The 20823-nt window shown below is 48.9% G+C and overlaps 1 protein-coding gene across 2 annotated transcripts in view; it reads left to right on the top strand.

Annotated features, from left to right (window-relative positions):
* UBE2H (ubiquitin conjugating enzyme E2 H) overlaps window positions 1-14658 on the top strand; it is a 53685-nt gene extending 39027 nt beyond the window's left edge. The window contains exons 4-7 of one of the 2 annotated variants that reach the window (XM_054188766.1): window positions 1612-1651; window positions 2358-2410; window positions 6742-6870; window positions 12999-14658. In XM_054188766.1, coding sequence (XP_054044741.1) covers window positions 1612-1651; window positions 2358-2410; window positions 6742-6870; window positions 12999-13123 — 347 coding nt within the window. In that variant the 3' untranslated portion in view covers window positions 13124-14658. The remainder of the gene's footprint in view (window positions 1-1611; window positions 1652-2357; window positions 2411-6741; window positions 6871-12998) is intronic. The other variant, XM_054188767.1, reaches the window with a different exon arrangement.
* The last annotated feature ends 6165 nt before the right edge of the window (window positions 14659-20823 follow it).

Consider the following 20823-nt stretch of genomic DNA (forward strand, 5'->3'; position numbering starts at 1 on the left):
GGCAGACATGGTACACCAGCGCTACTGCAGTGCCTCACCTGGTGTAGCTGGATAAAGGTGGTGAAGGTGGAGGATTTGCTCAACGGTAAACAGTGACGTGTTTCTACACATCTTGGACTGCTCTGGAGAGAAAATACCTGTGTGCTTTGAGTCCCGGAAGGAGCTTTTTAAATGGATTGAGTCAATATCCCAGACCTAAATTTCTTACTCGTTTTTATAAACATAGACCTCTGTCAGGAGGAATAATCGCTATTAGCTAAAGTAGATTTCTGCTTATTGCAGAAAGGCGCAATTCCTATGTGGGCAGTGTTCGTAGGGCTTTACAGGCTGCAGGATGGCGGTGCAACAGAGGAAAGAAGGTTTTATTTTACCTTCTGAAAAAAATCGGTGCTAAGATCTGGAAGTATCTTAACCTGGGACTGATGAAGGGTTGCAGCAGCCCTGCTGGGCAGAGCCCAAATGATTTGGCCAAGCCAGCAGAAGTGTGTAGGAATACTGGCTCCGTTTGGCAGTGAAATAACTGGAAAACCCAGTTTTGGATCCCTGCTCCATGACCATTCTGTGCTGGGGACGTGTCCCGCACCCAGGTGTTTGGGTTCCTCCTATTGAAAGGAAAGGGAGGAGTTTGGAAGCTGGATTCTGCATCCACTCACAGCCATCGTCTGAAGCACTAAGCTTTGCTTTTGGGGTGGACATGCTTTACTTCTACAGGCTATGGTGCGAAGTATGATGTGTTACAATTCCTGTAATATCTTTGTTTTATAAACTGTATTGGTGGGAGAAGAGGGGCGTGTTTTTTGAGGTCCTGTCTGTCTTGAACTTGAGGTTAAAGTAGGCGGCTGGAAAACACGGCTTACCCTCGATACAGCTATCAGATACAGTCTTTAAAGTGTGAGGCATCTTCTGCGGTGATGTCGTAAGTCTTGAAACCACAGGATTTTTAAAAATAATTTAATTTGCCAGTCAGGACAAAGAAAGCACTGTCAAATCTAGAAGTCTGAAATGTGGACAAAGCCAAGATGAGCTTTCTTATTCTAGGCCTTGCGTCTGAGCTGTTTTCTTTTCTAGGAGACCAGAGGTACCAACTGATGAATGAATTGCTGTATTGATGCGAAACTTGAAGTATTGGCTCTCTGCACCAGTCTCTGCCCCTGAATGGCTTATAAATGTAGACTAATGTTGCAACTTCATAGAAAATCTTTGCTGGAAGACATTAAAAAAATATAATCTTAAAGCAAATGCTGAACTTTAGTTTTGTGTTTAGAGTTTATTCAAGAGATCCTTGCAGCTTTTAGAAACACTTCATCAGATGTGGGTGTTTGATTGTGCTGACGGGCAGTTGTTTTCAAGATAATACCGAACCACGAAACCTTTGCGGTACGGTTGTGCTGTAAGCAGAGGGTTTTGCTGAATTTCGAGGGAATGACGGAGGACCCTAGGGTCAGAATGTTGCCTGCGTATTTTAAAGGTTACATAGCTATATATAGCTAAAACTGGGTTTTCTTTGAAATGAGTGAGATGAGTCCTTGTTCAGTAAATTCCAGACTTCTCTTGTAAAAACAAAAAAATCTTTGGCTGTTTTCTGCTATTTACCAGTGTGTCTCTTTGCAGGATTCATGAATAAAATTTTCCATCCCAACATTGACGAAGCGTAAGTAAATCCCTAGCGTGTGTTTTTTTTCTAAGGAATTTGTCTAATTGTAACTGTATTTTGGCTTCACAATAATACGCTGATGAGTTGAATAATGCTTTCATCAGTCTCAGAGTCCCGAGAGAGGGATCTGATGGAAGTAGATGTTGTCACAAGTTAACTTTCAGGAGTAGTTCAGGCTGTGGACAAGACTGGAGAACTGCGTACTGCAGACCCTCTTGCAGATGTGGTCGTTTTATTGCAACATGCTTCATTTACAAAAATTCAAGGTTGCCAGTCCCCCTCCTCGTTGGCATTGTGCCGCCTTTCTAGAAACAAGGAGCAGCAGTCAGCTACGCTGTAGCTCCCTCTTTAGCTGGAGTTCACATCTATACTAAAATTCTTTAAGACATAAGATGTTTTGCCACACTTTATTTCAGTTAAGATTGTTAAGGGGAGCCACCTATGCTTCAGTCTCTCCAGCAGAGCTCCGTTTGGACCAACTAATTCAGTAAAGGCACCAATTTACTTTCTTTTGTGCAGAGTACGAAGGTTCACGTAGTTAAAGGCTGCCCCTCTATTAACCACAAGAGAGGGGTAAATCATAGCTTATCTGAAACTGTGGGGCAGAGGCAGGGCAGGGGAAGGGAAGGGGTAGATTACATTAAATCCCCAGAGTATTTGTGTGTGTGACTGTGTTTAATTCCATCCTTTCCATATGTTTCAGGTCAGGAACTGTATGTCTAGATGTAATCAATCAAACTTGGACAGCTCTCTACGGTGAGTTTGGCATTTCCCCGAAAGCTTATCACGTGAACATCCATATTTGGTGCGTTAACATAACACAGCTTGCTGGAGACAGATGATCTTACGCCAACTTTTTTTTTTTTTAACTGAAGTTTTAGACTCCTCACTGAGCCACGATCACGTGAAAAATAGGATTTTCATGTGAAAATACTTTCGTAAGCTGTCTGTCTGCCAGAGAGGCAAAAATATTCCATAAAGCTCACAAAGGATCACTCAGTTCGTTGCCAGACAATACCAAGCAACTGCACAACAGCACCCCACCATGATTCAGCATTGAAAGAGAGGAGTGACTGTATCTAAAGTGAAACCTAGTTCCAGCTGCCCCATCCATGTTCCATACGTACATTCGAGCTGGTATTCTTTGCGCACAAGGCTATGATCCCACTTCTACAGAAGATGGCACCAGAAACCATTCCTGTTTGTCATGGCAGCATCGTTTCATTGCAGGCTAGGAGGTGGTATCGCATCTAATGACTGCACTGCGTACTGCAGTTTTGGGTTTCCCATTAGGATGTTTTCTGGATATAACTCTCCTTTTTAGAGATCTAAAAGGATGAGCTGGTAGCTGAAGACCCATTAAAATAGCATTTAGGGAAAGCTGAAATTGTTAAAAGGAATGCAGCTGAGTATCTAGTCTGGGTTGGCTGCATTTTAAAAATGTGAACATCTTCAGATCTTCCAATTATGCTTTGTGGAAGAGTATTCAGGGAACGCACACGTCAAATCCTTCACATTCCTCTACGAAAAACTGATTTTACCTATGTAAGTTGAAGCTTTGAAGCAGTTGCTAGAGAGACAAGCCACTTCACCTTCCTTTCCTCACAAGGACAATTTGTAAGGAAATACCAGACTTGGTGAATCCTAGGTGGGAAATTGCTATAGCAACTTGTTGAACTTTAACTCCTCATCAGAATGCTTGAAGCCTTCATTTAGTACTTGCATGGCATACACTTCACATGGTTTTGTTGTGAGACATCAGCATAGCCGTGACCTAGGTGGTGTTGCTAATGGAGGAAGAGGATGCTCTTGTGTCCTGGGAGGATCTGATGCGAGGCGGAGGAATTAAAGCCGTATTAGCAAACCAAGCCCTCTGCTGGGGATGAGCCTGCACGGTTGAGTCGGCAGCAGAATCCAGGACAGTTGCAGCATGGGCTGCTGTTCCAGTCCTTAAATGCCACCTGCGGAGTGTGGGGATGACTGGACAAAAGAAAATCGCTCCAGTGTAACTGTGGAGCTGGTTTTTGTGCTCTGGCAGTTTGGGTTTGCTTTGGAAGCCATGCATGGATAGCCTCCTTGTTCTGCAGCACGCTCTCACAGACGGCCACCGTGGGGTTTCTGCACTATTTCCAATTTCATGGGAAGGTTTTCTGTGAGAGGTTTCCTAATGAGTGCTGCTGGGTTTTTTTTGTCATCGTTGTTGCTTGTAAAGGTAGAAAAAACAGCTTGGTATTTACCATGCTTGTGATGTATTAATAACAGCAGGCTTTCAAAAATCTTCTGCGTTTTTGCTTGCGATATCAGTGATGGGTGTTAGGCAACTTGAAGGTATCAGGTGTGTATTCTGTACAGAGCACCTTCCACAGTAACGGGTGAAAATTAGCATTAGAAAGTGCATCGCTTGACAGTCGTCTTATTGCAAACGCCCCTTGCCTTGCTGCACATGCCTTGCAGCTGCAGGGAGGACACTGGGGTGCCTGCATTCGCTCTGCCCCCTCGCTCGGAAGTCATCAAACACTGGAGTGCCAACATCACCCCTTCGCTTCCAGGGCTTTGCCTCCTTGTGTGAAATAAGGGGGTGGCCCATTTGTGAACGTGAAATGAAAAGGGGGAAATAATATTTCCCGGTGCCTCTCGGCACATCTGTGTTGTTTGGAGTGTCACCCCTTTAAACCGGAGTGCTCCTGCGCTGGCAGAGGGTATGGGTCAGATAAGTCAAGGAGCAACTAAGGTGGAAGAGACCCAGAATAGCTACCAATAAATTCATGAGGACCTTGTGGTTAAATTCCCTCTCCTTCCCTAATGAAGTATCAAGTCCCTAGCGCTGTGCTTAGGCATCCCGCACATATTCAACTAGTTCCTGCTAAGCCAATGCTGCTTTGGGAGATTTGGAAGAAAGGGGAAATCACTGAGTTCTCTTAAAGAAGAAAAATCCCTGCAGTGTGTCCTGTGAGCTGTGGTGGCCTCCCAGGGCTCTGCTTGCTCGGCCTACATTAGAGTTTAGTTGTCTAATGGCCACAAGAGATACTTGATCTAAGCCTAATCCGTGGAGAGACTTCACCCAGGAGCAGGTGATTTCACAAACTAAAATCAGCTTCTTGCTGACAGTGTCTGAACCAAATCCCCGGGAGGTTTACCTGATTTACCAAAGGCAAGCCACTACCAGGGCAGAAAATATTCTTATAGAGCTTTCTCACTGGTTTCTGTCGTCCCTTTTTGGATTAGGATTCTTCTTCCAGTTGCTGTTGTGCTTCATCCTCGAAGCAGCTGGTGGCATCTGACCGCTCAGCGTGCCAGCCATGGCAAATTTGGTCAAGGCACTGAGTTGCTGTGAAAGCACTCTGAAGCGCTTCGTCCCTGTCCTCAGCCAATATTAGAAGGGGCAACAGCTTCTGTATAGCAGAGCCCAGCCCATGGCTATCCATAGCCATCGATGCCATTGCTTTTTGCAGTTGGGTGGTGCAGCATCAGCTATAATGAACTCTACGCCCCTGAGTGTGTAAAGCCACGGCCTTTCCTCTTGCTCAGCAGGGTTTATGCTGAAGGGGTGACTGAAGTAGCCATAGCACAGTGTCTGTACGTCCCGGATGTGTTGATGCAGGAGGGAAGAACTGATAAAACCTGGAGGCTCCTTTAATCCTCTTGAGGAAGCTCTGAAAGCACACCCATTGGTAGATCCTCAGGGGTTGTAACATGGGGCAGCGGTGAAGCTCTGCCTGGATCTACTGTGCAGCTCTTTCAAGGCTGTATCTTTGCTGGTGATGGAATTGGAGCCTGGTTTTCTGTGGCTGCAGCCCAGAGCCACAGCAACCATTTGCACAGGGAGAGCACTTGGAGATCTCTCCCTGTACCTGCCCACCCATTTTTGACGAATCCTTAGAAAGTTAACAGCTCTGAGGTCCTTGCCCACTGTCAGATCTGTTTGAATTTAGCAGCTCCATGAGGCTCGACAATGGCTGGGCTCAGGAATAGTCACACAGCCTTGTTCCTGTAAGAGGCAGGTTGAGATGGTTGACTGCTCCCATGGGGGATCCTAGGGAGCGTTGGGCTTCCCTTCTGACAGCTCTGCTTGGACCCGTGCTAGAGGAGCTTGGTGATGCTCATCCGCAGGCAGGATTTCTCTGCCACCAGGAAGGAGTCTCTCCCTTTAATTAGGGAGGAAAGGGGGATGCTGATAAAAGAAGTGCAGAATGTTCACAAACGAAACCCAACAGAAGACCCCATACAATGACTGCTGGTCTGCCTGTATCGGCAGCTCTCCAGTGGCTGAGGCAAAACCTGGTGCAAGCCCTGCCCTGGGGGCTTAATCTCTGCTCTGTGTGGGTGTGCGTGGTCCTCCCGAAGGTCCCGAGGAGGAATGATGGCACAGGGCTTGTTTCTGAACACCCCCACTGCTTGTCGTCTCAGGGATGTGGGAAGAGGGTTTCGTGTATCCACAATTACTCATCGGCACCAGAAGTATGTTTCCTGTTGTGGATTATTTAGTGACAGATGCCAACTGGCACCAAGGTGTTAATGCGAGCTCCTCACATCCTGCGAATTGTTTTGAGTTGGAGGAGGGATTTGTTGGTTGCTCTTTCTGTTAACATAATAATTTAAAGCGCTTTGGAAGATGCTTTGTGCTTGAGATACATCAATTCAGTCATGTGGCGTAAGACGTTTAGTGATAGAAGGAGCCAGAACTAGGAGAAGAATTCAGTGAGAGGTGAAGCACAGTGCTTTGTTTTTCTTTTTTCCTTTTTTTTTTTTCAGCCAGGGCTGAGCCTCAGTGGGAAACAAGACAATGGTGTCCTTCCACTTCTTTGCTTAACCCACAGATACCTCTGTATCTACGTTGCTGGGATGTCAAGTAGTTTGTGCAGTCAGCTGAGGAGCTGCAGCACACCTCCAGCAGCAGCAGAAGCTCCCTATCGGCCCTGTACGTGCTTTCCCTGCTGCCGTTTCCTTCATTTTACCTGGTGCCCGGATTTTCAGTGTGTTTGCTCTTGAAGCTTTGTGCTGCTGTTTCAGTGCCGGTGCTTGCAGGATGATTAATCGGACTGACTCCAGGTCTGTGGACATGAACAACTGTGTTCTTTCCCTTGCAGATCTCACCAATATATTTGAATCGTTCCTGCCCCAGCTGCTGGCCTATCCTAACCCTATAGATCCTCTAAATGGTGACGCTGCAGCCATGTACCTCCACCGACCAGAAGAGTACAAACAGAAAATTAAAGGTAAGGGTGTAAATAACACATTGCGGAATGAGTGACATTACTGTGATTCCACCCTGTGTGTCAGTTCCCATTCTTCCCCATCACAGGGTCCCTGTCAATTTTGAATTGGGGTAATCTGAAGTCAGGGGTGGATGAACTCCGGCTGCTTGAAGACTAAAGCTGGCGCATGCAGTATGTGGGGCAGGATTTTTAAGTCATGAGCAGACCCTAAGCAGGGAAGGCTGTAAGCGAACTGGGTTAGGATTCAACATGATTTTGAGAAACTGGAGGAGCGATTTGGAAGAGAAGGGACACGGAAAAAGTGCTAAACTGAAACGGGAACATCCAGTTGCACAATTATGAATAGAAAGTGACTTGTTAGCAGTTCTGTGCAAAGTTATCTGAGAGCAGCAATCAAGGAATCAGTGGTGATGCTGTTGCAGAAAGCACTTTTGTACTGTGACAGAGGAGGCATTTTCTGTAAATGCCAAGTGATCCTTCCTTGCTACTTCCTGCTCCAGACGAGGCTTCCTAGTGCTGCGCCCAGTTCAGAGACCACCATTTAAGAAAGCTGCAGACCAATTTGTAAAGTCTGGCAGGGTGTAACAAGGACAGATGGTCTTGAAGATGCGTCTTAAGAGGAGAGGGGGAAAGAATTGGGGGAGTTTAATCTGGAGGACCCAACGGGGTTGTGAACTTTGACGTGTCAAAGGTGCCTTCAAAAAGGAAAAGAATGATTTATCCTGTGATCAGAGTGAGCAGGATGTGGTCACAGGTGTTTACCTCGGCTGGGGGAGCCCAGGCTAAAGATTAACAGTGTCTGGTGAGGGTAGGTGAGTGCTGGCAGAGCCAGTGAAGGTACTGGTGTGTCTGCTCCTGGGAGGATTGGAAGGACATGTTAGACAAGGCTGAGGAATGGAGTCAGTACCTCCTTGGGATCAGGGAAGGCTGCTGGTAAGGAGACCCAAATATTTTTGGATAAGTCTGGCGACAGAAGGACTGTCCTAGCAAGCTGGTATGTGAGACCAAATTGAACTATGTAAACATAAGAAATGAAATTAAAAAAAAAATAAGAATTCCACTTTAAATTCATGCTCTGCCTTCCCTGGAATCAGCTGCATGCAGACAGGAGCAGGGCAGCGTTTCCTGACATGAGAAGCCTATGGCAAAGCCGTGGACTTTATATCTCCCTTTATCCAGTGGACACAATCAGCATTTAATCCAGTGGTGGGAAATTTACAGCCTTTGGCCCAGATTTGGTCTTCAACTAAGTTTTTAAGAGACCATGACCACCTGATTATTTTTCTTTTTTTTTTTTTCTTTTTTGGTTACTGAATAACCATAAGACTTGTTTGTCTGTGGGAGCCCTGCCAGAAAAGATTTGCAGGGCCTGTTCAGCAAGGAGAGCCTCCACGAGCGGCACGATCTAATTGTCTTCCTGGTGGGAAGTGGGGTAGCAGCTTTCCTAACGGAGCATCGTGAAAGCTCGCTCTTGTTCGGAGGGTGCAGTTATCCCGGAAAGACGTGGGATTTGGCGATGGAGTCCTTCCATCAGCTCTGCCACGTCACTCTGGAGTGGTTAAACCTCGAGTCACTTTGTTCTGATGCGAAATGACTCTTCATCAGCTGCAATTTTTGTTTGAGGGTGGAACTACAAATGAGGCCAAGCAAAGCTGTGATTTAAATACTGAGTTGTTCAGCCCACTTTGCTTGACTCCTCTGACAGCTGCATGACAGGATTGTAAGAACTACCCTGCAGATCTGGCCTGCCTCAGTATCTGGAAGTCCGTTGCCTGTTTTTTCATATGAACAAGCTTCCAGGCAAAATGGTTTGTCAGATAAAATCTCCAGGGCCGACACAAGGGGCAGTTTGGGTGTCCTTTATGCTTTAATGAAATAGGATTAAAAAAAGATACACCCTTGGCGGGGGGGGGGGGGGGGGGGGGAATAAAAAAAATTGATGCTAGCCAACAGCAGGTGCTCCGAGGAAGATCTGAGGACATCCCTCAGGGAGGCTAAATGGGATAGTCTGCTCTCTCGTTTCCATCCCGACAGCCAGGTACAGGCAGTGAAGATGATGTGGAAGGAGTTTTAAGTGCTTGCAACATGTCTCATGTTCCATATACCCAAGGGTCCTGCCTCTGCTGTCTCTTCCCAGGCTTGCGTGACAAGTATAAGATAGAGCTAAACACTGTCATTCTTCATACTGTAGCGTTTTTAAAAATAGCCTTGGACATGTTAAAATTGATGCGATGGATTGTAGCAGCTTCTCTGCTCTGGGAAACTCAGTAGTGCAGATACATAATTTATTGCTGCTTTTCTTCATTTTTTAGCGATGAGCGCACAGAACAGTTGTTTGACATAGCAGTAGCGAAGAGATGGGTGTAGGCTTAGAGATGTGGCCCAAGATTTGTAGTTCCTGTAATTTTTGGTATGAGACCCAAACGAGTGAGGATCTATTGTGGAACCTGTAAACGTCCATTAATGTTACCAATGCGCAGCTGGAAAGTGCGATTCTTTGCATTAGAGCTTTCAGTTAGATCAAGTAGTTCATGCACACAGAGCCAAGAGCTCCTTTAAGATCTCCTTGACAGTCCTTGGTGCGATGGCTTGCCTGATCTCTGGCAAAAAAACAGAGGGTGGGCTTCAGATACGTAAAAATGGCTCGACATCTGCTTGTGTTGAGCTGTCGGGAACTGGTGCTTAACTCCACCGTGTGCTGCTTTTCTTTCTCTGTGGTAGATCTAATATGAAGACTTCTTTTGAGAGGGTGGCGGTGGTGAGTAACAGCAGCTGAAGGGTACTGGGGGGCAGGTTGAGTGTTTGCCGCGAGCAGAAGACATCCCTGGGAGCAGTTCTCCCATCCCATGTGTCAGCTCTGAAGTTCCAGTAGAGTCCTTTGAAACACCGGTATGGCTCACAGGCACGTACCAGCCACAGGGCGCAACCACATCTTGTTCTCGTTGCTCCAGGGTTTCAGAATGGATGGATCAAGTCTTTCTCTTCTTGACGTGAACAGGCTTCAGTGGAAGACTGTCAGTATTTTTTAGATGTTGCCATTTTCTTCCCGTAATAGACTGAAGATCCAAGTTCAGTACAGCATTCGGCACAGAAGCTCCCTGGAAGTTTGATCTTTCCCAGATTAAACCTGCAGAAAAACCCAACCCAGGGGCTTGGTAGCTTTCCAGGGTAGAAGGTGGCATTTTAAGTTTGAAGTGCTTCAAGTTGTGTTTTAGCTTGGGCTCAAGCAAGCCTTTTCCAACAGTAAGAAACAGTGGCTCCCATGTCCGAATCTCCAGTGGCCCAGAGAGCACTTGAAGTAGTCAGTGAAGAAGCGCTACTGGCCTCCTGTCCTGCCATGGTCACTGGCTTGTGGCTGATGTGTTTGGGGACTTCTGAGGCAGCTACAGTAGAGGGAATGTATTTCTAAGGCACCCAGTAAGGGGTTGCCTTTGTCATTCAAAGGACATCCAAAGTCTTAGAGCAAAGGAACTTGGGTTCCCTTTGCTGGATTGTGCAAGGAATAACAACTTCTCTGGGTAAACATTCCTTTTCCAGAGAGATTAATTCTTGGAAAGCCATGGGAAGGGAGGAGCCGCTGCAATGATACGGCATGTTGGCGTCCCATCTCCTTAGCTCTCCTTGTCATCCGCTGCCAAACCCACCTTTCTGTGCAAATTCTCCGAAGACACGCTGCTTTTTTGGGTCCCTCTCATCTTTAAATCGTGAGGGCTGTCGCACCGATTCTTCTCACTTTGCAGCGTCCACCTCTTTTGGGAGATGGTCCCTGCACCAAGCTCTGCAGCTCCTGTTCTCTGGTACAGGCAGGAGACATGATCAGGCAAGGCCTAGGCTCCATGGTGACACGAGGACCTTCCAAGAAGGGGGTGTTCTCAGTGGCCAGGACCTGAGGATGAAGCACAAGGCTGCTTTTCCGTTGATGCTACGTGGGCTCCAGCAGCCTGCGGGCAATCGGAGACCTTGAGCGCTCCGTGCTTCCCGGTGTTTACATAGCTGCCTTCAATACTTTATCAGCTCTTAACAAGTTCTTGTAAAACAGATTTGAACAGCTGCTTCTGTAGGCCGAGTGAGCAGGTTAATAATGTATATTAAACAGTTAGACTGAAGCTGCGTGCGTCATGAGACGGAGAAGCTGAAGCAAACCGGGCTCAGAAGCACCGTCCCAGCCAGCTCTCACAGCTTTTCCAGGGCGGCGCAGGTCTGCCAAGGCCACCAGTTGCTCCATCCTGGGAATTCCACCAGAAAGTGTTGGCTTTGGGTTGCTCTGCCCATACCCTGCTCCTGAACTTGGAGTAACATGTTTGGGCCCAGTGTCCCTATGTCAGATCCAGAAATGTGGGGGGAAAAAACCACAATGATGAAGACTTTTTGCTGAGTATTTTCCCTTCCAGCAGGCTGAAGGATGGAAGGGAGGAGGGAAGGAGGGACGTCTTTAAGAACAGCCAGGCTCTGCAAAGCACAGTCTTTAAAAATTGGTGTTGTAGCACTTGGTTATCTGGCATTAGATGCATCCTCCCATGGCTTTGTCGGTGCATCCACCTGCCGACATGGTACAGAATAAAAAGCAGTGATCCGTGCTCCTCGAGGAGAGATGCTCCTTGTGCTCCTCATTCTCTGGGAGGAATGAAGGAACATACAGTTGGGACAGCGGCTGGACTGGGATGTGACATTCACACTTCAGGCTCATCTTGGAGCACAAAGAGAGGGTGGTGTTCCCTCTTTCTTCTGTTTTTTAATTATTGCTGTTTGGAGGAGGCTTTGTTGTATTTTAGTACCTTCGTATGTGGAAAGATGATGAGTTTGCAACTGAAATTCCCCAACGGCAACATGAGTACGACACCCCTCTCCTCCCTGAAGTCTGTGACCTGCGGTGTGGAGGGTGTGCTGTCGGGATACTGAGGTTACGTCACTTCTTCATACCATGAAGCTACTTTTTCAGGGTGAGGTGGAAAAGAGGAGATAAACAAGAGGAAGACTCAAAGCTGAGGCTGAGCGCCCCTTCTTCAGCCCAGTTTTGTGCCAGACTTTGACCCCTGCTCCGTTCTGCAGACCTGCATGCGTGTAAGGAATAGGCTCTTGGATCTCAGAGGGGCCACTGCGGGAGCCTCCTGCAGCCGCAAGGGAAGGAAAGGGATTCCAGACTCCTTGTGTTGCCTTTTTGTTCTGTCCCTCTGCACGGAGGTGACCGTGGAAGCCGCACGAGCCACTGTTGGCAGCAGTTACTTTACCTGCCTGCAGGAATCCCAGTCAACCAGTTTTCCTGCTTGCTGTACAGCTTCCTGCTTTGCTCCTGGCTGAAGTTCAAGGTGTTGAGCTGGGTGCCCTCGAGCCGGTGTGGTTTGGACCCCGCTGTGAGACATGGTTTCCATCGGTCGCCTGCAGTGTGGTGGCCCTCCTCCCCGCGGAGGGCTCCCTGCGGGTCCTTCTCAGCTAATCCTACGGCTGCTGTCTGACGCGAAGCAGGTTGCAGGAGTTGTGCTTTGAAAACAGAGCCCGGGGCAAACCTGTGTTTATTTGAAGGCTGGGAAAGGGATCTTTTTATTAAAAAAAAAAAAAAAAAACAAAAAAAAACAAAAACAACCAGCAGCTATTCCTGCCGTAGTCTTCTGCTCTGCTTTTTCTGTCCATCCTTTACGCTCTGCTTATACAGAGTTTAGTCTGGAATCTTGGTCTGACTCTCAGCTTGGCTTCAGTGATGGTTGTTCTGCGCTGTCGGGTTAAACTCTCAAACCTTTATTTCTTAAAGTCAGGCTGTATAATGGTGACATCTGGGTGGCTTTTAGGCTTGTTCTCTAGGTCACCACGGTAGCTCCTGTTTTGGTGTTAAATCAAATCCTGCCCTATTAAGTGAGATGCACCGTACTGGGGAGGACTTAGGTTGTTTCCAGCTACGAGTGTGTGTGATGCTGACGTAGGAACCTAGGGATCGTACTTGTTTTCAAGGGTCTCACATGTCTCTAAGGTCTCCATCAGCTGTTTTACGTTGTTAGGCAATGGTTAGCCTTTGGTCTGAGAATTATGACTTAGCAAACACGATGTGACCCGACCAGCCGTTAGTCAGAGTTCACTCATCCTCTCACTGTTGAATATGCGCCGCTTATACGTCTTTTCTTTTCTCTCACGCACAGAATACATTCAGAAATATGCAACAGAAGAAGCACTAAAAGAACAGGAAGAAGGCACCGGGGACAGCTCATCCGAGAGCTCCATGTCCGACTTCTCTGAAGATGAGGCTCAGGATATGGAGTTGTAGTAGAAGAGGCAACCTGCTTTTCAGAGAGACTCTAATTTCCTAACCATGAGAAGCAGACTATAATATTCATATTTAAACAAAGCAATTTTTTTTATTACTAAACAAGGTTTTTATGAATAATAGCATTGATATATATATATATCACCCTTTAGATCTTGATTTTTTTTTTCTTGGTCATTTCTCGAACCCGAGGTGCATAGCATATTCCCACATTCCATTTTGGTAGCAATATGCAGCCCGAATGCATGCATTCAAATTCCATTTGGCCAAGTCAACTTGTGTGCTACTGAACTGTCAGCTAAAACAGCTGCCCTGGTAGGTAGGGAGTTAGCAAAGATGTTTGCTTTCGTATCGATGTTTCCAAAGACGCCACCTTGGATGCTTAACGTGGAACAGCGTTTTCGCAAAGTCTAAAATCTGGGGGATGATATACTAACCGTGTAGATCAGAACAGTGGAATAAAAGGTGCTCCTTCAGGTCAACCTTGCTGATCGTATTTTACGTGGAGTCACATTTAAAGAAATAAAATAATAAAAACAAACAGTACAAATGCATGGAGCTATTCAGAGCATTGAAGCTTAAAAATTTTGACTTGGATTTTAAGTCCGTTTTTATATGTGGACTCCTGCCTGCCCTTCTGAACTGTAGGGACTGACAACCACTGGTCTATTTGCTTTTGGGACTTTTGAACGCCTTCATCTGGATGTTATTCACTTTCTCGGTCTGGATTACGAGCTGTTCCCCTTTTTGGGAGGAAAAAAAAAAGCAAAACAAAACAAAACAAAAAAAAAACACAAAACAAAAACCAAACTACGAACGATGCTCTCTGAACAGTGCTTTGATTTAGCTGGAGCACATGCGAAGTCAAACTCCTACTTTGTCATAGTTTTGAAACTGCTGCCCTTTAATGGCTTCAAGTTTGCTTTGGTTTTTTGTTTTTTTGTTTTTTTCCTTTTTTCTCTCGCTTGAAGTATGGTTAAACACCTCGCAAACACTCGCCATCTCCTAAGAGGGTCCTCTCGCCAGATGGATTAGCCTTGCTGAGAGCTTCCGATCCAACGAAGATTGGCCCATTGGCTGTAGTCCACGAATCCATCGGCACTGATTTTATTTTCCCTTTTTTTTCCTCCCCCTCCTGCACCAGCTTGGTAGCCATCTGCTTGTGTGTGTACAACAGGATTAAAATTTCTTAAAAAGTTAACAAAGAATATGATCTAGAAAAAAAAAAAAATTGAGATGAATAAAAAAAAAAAAAAGCCTAAAAGCACCACTTGAGGAAGCAAGTGAATCTGCTCTGTTTTGTTTTGTTGGGTTTTTGTTGGTTTTTTTTTCCAGGATGCTTCTGAATTGGAACGTTTGATTTCTCCTGGTGTCTCAACAAGCTGAGATTTTTTTTTTCTATTTTTTTTTTTTGTTTTGTTCGTTTTAATGCTATGAAACCTAATAGAGTAAATGTCTACCTGGGATGCTGGTATACTTGAATTTGGATAATTGTGCGTTGGAGATTCAAACTAAGATGGATTTTTAAAGCTGAATGTTACCTGCTGTATTCTTTTGGGATTTCCGGAGGGGTTTGGACAAGATGTTTTAATTTGTGGTGCAACCTACAGGACAGCGCGCGGAAAAAATCAACCCGCCCTGAGCAACTCTGGCGCGGAGTCTTGAATGTCAGACTGGTACATTTGCCATTTTCCCAGAATTGTTTGGGGGTTTTTTTTGTCTTTAGAAATGCCACCAAGTTTTGAGTCGTTGGGGTTTGGGAGGTTACAATCCTGTTTCTAATTCATAAAGCACAATCAATTTATTTTTTTTGCTTTTTTTGGGGGGGGGGGGGGGGAGGGAGGGAGGGAGGGGGGGGAGACAAAACCAACCTCGTCAAGTACCACTTTGCTTTAGCATGATTTTCCTTAATAAAAATATACAAAGAATTTCCTTTATGTTAATTACGGGCATGAAGCAAAGGTTTTTCCTCTCCTTTTCCCCCCCCCCCCCTTTTTTTTTTTTTTAATTTTTTTTTTTTTTTTAATTTTAAAGCAGTGATGTTAGGGCTGTGGCTAGTGACTGTGCTGAAGTTCTCTATCTAGCATTTGTGGCTTGTCGGAAGGGTAATATTAACTATTTAACATGTAATGGTGTACTTAACTCTTATCTAGCACGCTGTTTTTCTCATTACTTTGGGGAGGGAGGGGCCACGTTTTGCTGGCACTGTTTAACTTGCTTACCTGCTGACCTAGCAGTTTGCTTGTGCTATAACCTTTACTGTAGGTGCTACTTAGGAGTAGAGTTAAGTGCTGGGTGGTGATATCAGTTTAAAAAAAGATTTAAAAAAAAAAAAAAAAAAAAAAGGGAAAAAAAAAAAAAAAAGCCGGGAAAAAAAAAAAAAGAAAAATCACAATAAAAATTTGTATTTTTTCAATATTGTATAAAAATAGTGTTCTAATTACCTCATCCACCCCTTCCTTTGCAGGTTTTTTTTTCTTCCCCCGTCGCTTCATCCCCTAACTCGGATTTAGGGCATCCAACCGCTCGCACGTTTCCCCCTTCCTTTTGTGAAAGGTGTGTTCTGCTTGACAGGGATTCCCAAAAAAAAAACCCCAAAATACTGGTAAAGCCGCAGCTTGCCAGGGCCAGCTCCTGACCCGGGGCACCTGGAGCTTGTCCCGGCTGTGTGGGCCGGGGGCTCGACGGGTCTAGAGCCACGAAAACGTGTGTCCCCGACGCTCCCGAGCTGTGGCAAAACTCACCGCCCCGGCAGAGGCGGTGGAGGAAAACCCCGGCTGCCGAAAAATGTATGTAAAGAGTAAAGATGCTCCTTGGGGGCTGAGGTGGAGGGGGGTGCGCTCTGCGGGTGGGGAGCGCCTGCTCCTGGAGGCCGTGCACCCCTCTGCTGCTTCCCCTCCGTCATTTTTTTTATTTTTTTTTTTTAATCCCAAATCTCCCTTCTTCTCCCAAAAGAAACTTCTCTCCCCAAACAGTTTGTAAATACAACTACGCCTACGTAGTCTGGAAGAAAAGGTGGAGCCATACTGAAGCAAGATTGCTCTTTTTTTTTTTTTTCTTTTTTTTTTTTTTGGTCATCTTGAGGGTGCGTTGGTTTTGGCTTTTTTTGTTCGGAAAACACTGTTGGTGTCACCTTGTGCTCTGTCAGGGTGACAGGAGTTTCTCCGCCAGCCCGTGACGACCCCGGGTTGAGTCGTGTGTCCCCCCCCCAATACCAAAACTTGACGCAGCCCCTGGGCGCTGGTTTGGAAACAACCTTTGGCTTCTCTTCCCGTAATCTCTCCCTTTTGCCGTCGAGGTTTTTGCGTGACGTGAAAGGCCGAGCGGTCGTGTCCCTCGATGGTGGCGCCTGGTGCCTCGGGGCCGGTCGGTGACCCTCCGTGACGAGTTTTTCCTGAGACACGGATTGATTTGGCAGAGGCAGAAGGATGCCGGCGCGGACACAGGCTGGAGCAGAGCTTTGCCATCGGCCCGATATGGCACGGGCTCGTCCTCCTGCCTCCATGGTTGAACCCCAACCCATCTCTCTCTCCTTCCCATGTCTACCCATCCCTTGACGCATGCTGGAGAGACAGAGGTCCCTTTCTTGTCCCCGGCGGGTGTCATCCCTCGGCAGGGACCCTCCTGGCAGACCGTCGGGGAAGGCTGGGAGGTGTTTTGACAATTTTCTCTTTTTAATTTTTTTTGCTTCTTTTTTCGCTCATCCAAGTTCTGCTGGCACTTTAGCAGGGGTGTTTGCAGCATGAGAAATGGCCATGATTTTACTGCCTGTGTTTGGTACCTATCGTGTGATACTTGAAGAGATCAGGGGTGTTTTGCCCTTTGTTTGAGTCAGCTCTTTATTATTATTATTATTATTTTTCTTTTTCCTCCTCTCTTTCTTGCGTTGTTGATGTAGTGGGCACATCTGCCACCCTGACAAAATGCCTCTTCTCCAAGAGTATAACCTCTCCAATAGTTGTGTATAATTAAAGAACTGTAAACTTTTTTTAAAATAAAATATGTATATACCTTGAAGCTTGCCTGGTGCTTGATCGCGGAGGGCTTGGTCTTGCAGGAAAGACCCTGGGCCTTGCGACATTGACTCGACGTCCCACCAGGTCTTCACCCATGGCCCATCCATGCCAGATCAAGGCCGTTCCAGGACATCTTCTGCCTGGAGATGACCTGCTGGAGGTGGAAGCAGAGGTGGTTGTGCACACCCAATGCGCCGATGGTAGTGCTTGGGGTAGCCGGCTCCTTCTCCAGCTGTTTGCAAGGGGCTGGGTGATGTCCTTCCATGCCCGGTGACGGCGGCCGCAGCACTGAAGCTGATTTTTAGGGTCTTGGGCTGGAAATGAGGGATCAGTGTGGCCATGGGGACATCCATCCTGCCCCGTCCCTCCACCTGCGCAGCCTTGTAGGGTGCGATTTCTTTTGAGGTCTCTTCTTGCAGCAGGACAAGTCGTTGCAGGTAACGCTGCCTGAGATGCCGCAGCCATCGTGGGAGTCGTGTTTGGTGTCCTGGGCTGCTAATTATGGAAGAGGTGGCTGTTTTCCATATAATCATGCATATTTTTGGCTTGGTATTATGTGGGATTTGGGATAATGCGTACAGGGGATGTGACCAGGAGCGGGAGCAGTTTGAGGACACCCCCAGGCTGGGTGAGCCAGGGCAAGGGGACAACAGCCTGGACATGTCACTTCTCTTCATCCTGGTTTAACTTGCTGCAGCTGCTGTCCCAGCTTCGCCGGAGCTGAGCGAGACCTTCCTCTCCATCCTCCTCCTCCCCACAACCTTCCCTTACTCCAGCCGGGGCTGTTTGTCACCCGTAGGACCCAGCTTGGGGACAGGGTGCTGGGTCCGTGTCATGCCAGTGCCACCTGCTGCCAGCACCCAGCCTGGCAGCCCTGAGCACCTTTGGGTGATGCTGGGTGCGGGGGGCGGGGGGGACGACGGGGACACCCTGTCCCAATGCCACCTCCTGGGGCCACCAGCCCTCTGGGCTCTGCCCCCCCCCCGGGGAGGGAGCAGGGAAGACGGGGGACACCTTTATACCCCCAGTGCTTTGTCCCCCCCACCTTCTAGGGGAGCTTTTAGGGCCAGCTGGGGGTGGCACTGTCCCCTCTCCCCAGCAGGTGGCCCCCGTGCCACACCAGTAGCCTCCCACTCTGCCCAGTACAGGGCAGAGCTGGCCCCGGTGATGGGTTCTCTCCCTGTCCCCTGGCTGTGGCCCCATCGCTGCTCTGTCCCCACTGTCCCCTGGGTGCCAAATGCCTCCGTCCATCCGTCCATCCGTCCATCCATCCATCCATCCATCCATCCATCCATCCATCCTCCCTCGGGGTTTTGGGCTCGGCTTGGCCTGGCCCGAGCTCCCGTGGGGCTATGGGAGGTGGGTGCTGCTCTGGGGTGGGGGGGCTCAGTGCTGGGGTGACATGGGAGATGGGGACCCATGACTGGTGGCAGGTGCTGCTCGGTGCTCCCAGGAGCACCCAGAGGCCTCATCCTGCCCCATCTGTGTCGGTGCCGAAGGGCACCAAAGGGCAAAGCACTGAGCCTAGGACCACCCCCCAGGCTCTGGGTGCCATCTGCACAGGGGTGACATCCCCATGGAGCTCGGGGTGACATCCCTGTGGGGCTCTGGGTGCCATGCCCAAGGCGCTTTGGGTGCCATCCCCATGGAGCTGTTGGCTACTGCCATGGGACCTTGGGTGCCATCCCCAAGGGACTCTGGGTGCCATGCCCAAAAGCCTGTGGGGCTCTGGGTGGCATCTCCACAGAGCTCTGGGTGCCATCCCTGTGGAGCCGTGAGCTTTTGGTGCCTTCATCATAGGTCTTTGGGTGTCTTCCCCATCAGGCTCTGCTACCACCACAGGGCCTTGGGTGCCATCCCCAAGGGGCTCTGGGTGCTATATTGTAGGGCTTTGGGTGCCATCTGCATGGGGTTCTGGTTGCCACCACCACAGGGCCTTGGGTACCATTCCTGTGGGGGTCTGGCTGCCATCCCCATGGAGGTCTGGGTGCTATCGCCAAGGGACTCTGGGTGCCACCACCACAGGGCCTTGGGTGTCATCCCTCTGAGGGTCTGGATGCCATGTCCATGAGGCTCTGTGTGACAACCCCATGGCCAAGCAGACCCTGTGACGGCAGGGAACAAGCCGGCATCAGCAGGTGCTGAGGGTTCTGGTCACAGCTTTGTCCCTGTGCCAGGTGCTGGGACCTTCCACCACGGCAACTGCTCCCCATCCCCCTTCGGGACCCGAAGGACCTTGGGGATGGCTGCGCACCCATCTGGATGCGACCCCGAGGGATGCCAGCACTGCAGCCTGGCCCAGGCCACCAACCCTGGGGGGATGTGCACCTCCAAGCCCTGAGCGGGCACCGAGATGGGCCACTTGCTGTGACACCGAGGGTCACGGGGGACACCTGAGCCTGCTCCTCCTGCCCCACGCTGGCTCCAATTACGGCCTGAATTGTTCCTCCCGGCTGGAAGAAATGCTGTCAGCGCCGGCGGATCGGTGGCCATTACTAATGCATGATGCTCTGGCGGGAGACGGCTGTGCCCGACCCCCTGCGACGGGGCTGGACCCCCCTGCGAGCTGCCTGTGCCCCTCGGGGAGGGCAGGAGGGACAGAGCTGGGTTTGGGGAAGGGTCTCACTCCCTCCTTGCTTCAGCCGGGCCCCGAACACTGGCTCAGGGTGGTGCTGGACGTGTCTGTCCAATGCGGCAGGCCAGGGCCTGGTCAACACACACCAGGCTGGAGCGCGAGCACGGTGTGGCTGGAGCTGTGGCCACGCTGCCAAACGGGACTTGCCCAAGATGGACCCCACCATCCCTGTCACATCCCAGGAGACCACAAGGTGTCCTGCAGAGGACGTTCACAGCTCAGTGCATGTTTGCTGACAAACAGCTCAGTTTTCCCCATAACCAGTGGTTCTGACCCACTTGCAGCTGGCGGTTCTTCCTCCCCGCTTTGCTCCTTCCCAGTTTTTAGCTCTTTTTCCCAAACTCCTCTCCTTCACCCCCAGTTTTACTCTCCCCAGCTGGGCATGGTGATGCCGAACCTGGCAGCTTCACCCCTCGCCCACCCGGGACCAAGATCCACCTCAAAGCTGGGGTGGTCCAACCCACCGGGGCGGGATGCTCATCCCTGCGCATCCCACCTTGGGATGACACCCATCCCATTGGGATGAACGATGGCGACCACCTCCCCATCCCTGAGCTTCAACCTTATTTTTAAGCTGGGATCTCATGGAGGGGGGATTTTGCCAGCACCGGCCTCACCGGTGCCATAAAACGTGCCGGGGAGGGCTCCCCGGCTAATGTACTTCGGTTGCGCTCCCTCATCCCTCCACATCAATATTGCATTATCGTTTCCATCCCCATCTGAGCCCAGCGAGGAGCCGCGGAAAGAAACCCGGCCCCGGCCGATCCCCCGCACCGAGCGCCGGCGGGTCTCAGCGCCGGCGGGGCGGCTTTGCCCGACCCCCTCCGCCTTTCCAAGGGCTCTTCCAGGTCCGACTCCATTAAATATTCGGTTGAGGAACAAAAGAAGATGATGTAAATTTTTAAACAGGGCCATTTGCTCTGCTCGGTTTACGTGGGCTGAGGCCCTGACAAAATTTCGGCTGTATCTTCGTGGAGCCAAAATATTGATGGTGCTGGGGAGAGGGATGATCTTGGCGCCGAGGGGCCCCATGCCGTGCTTGGGTTGGC

The sequence above is a fragment of the Rissa tridactyla genome, chromosome 1, assembly GCF_028500815.1.
Source record: "Rissa tridactyla isolate bRisTri1 chromosome 1, bRisTri1.patW.cur.20221130, whole genome shotgun sequence".
Lineage (NCBI taxonomy): Eukaryota > Metazoa > Chordata > Aves > Charadriiformes > Laridae > Rissa > Rissa tridactyla.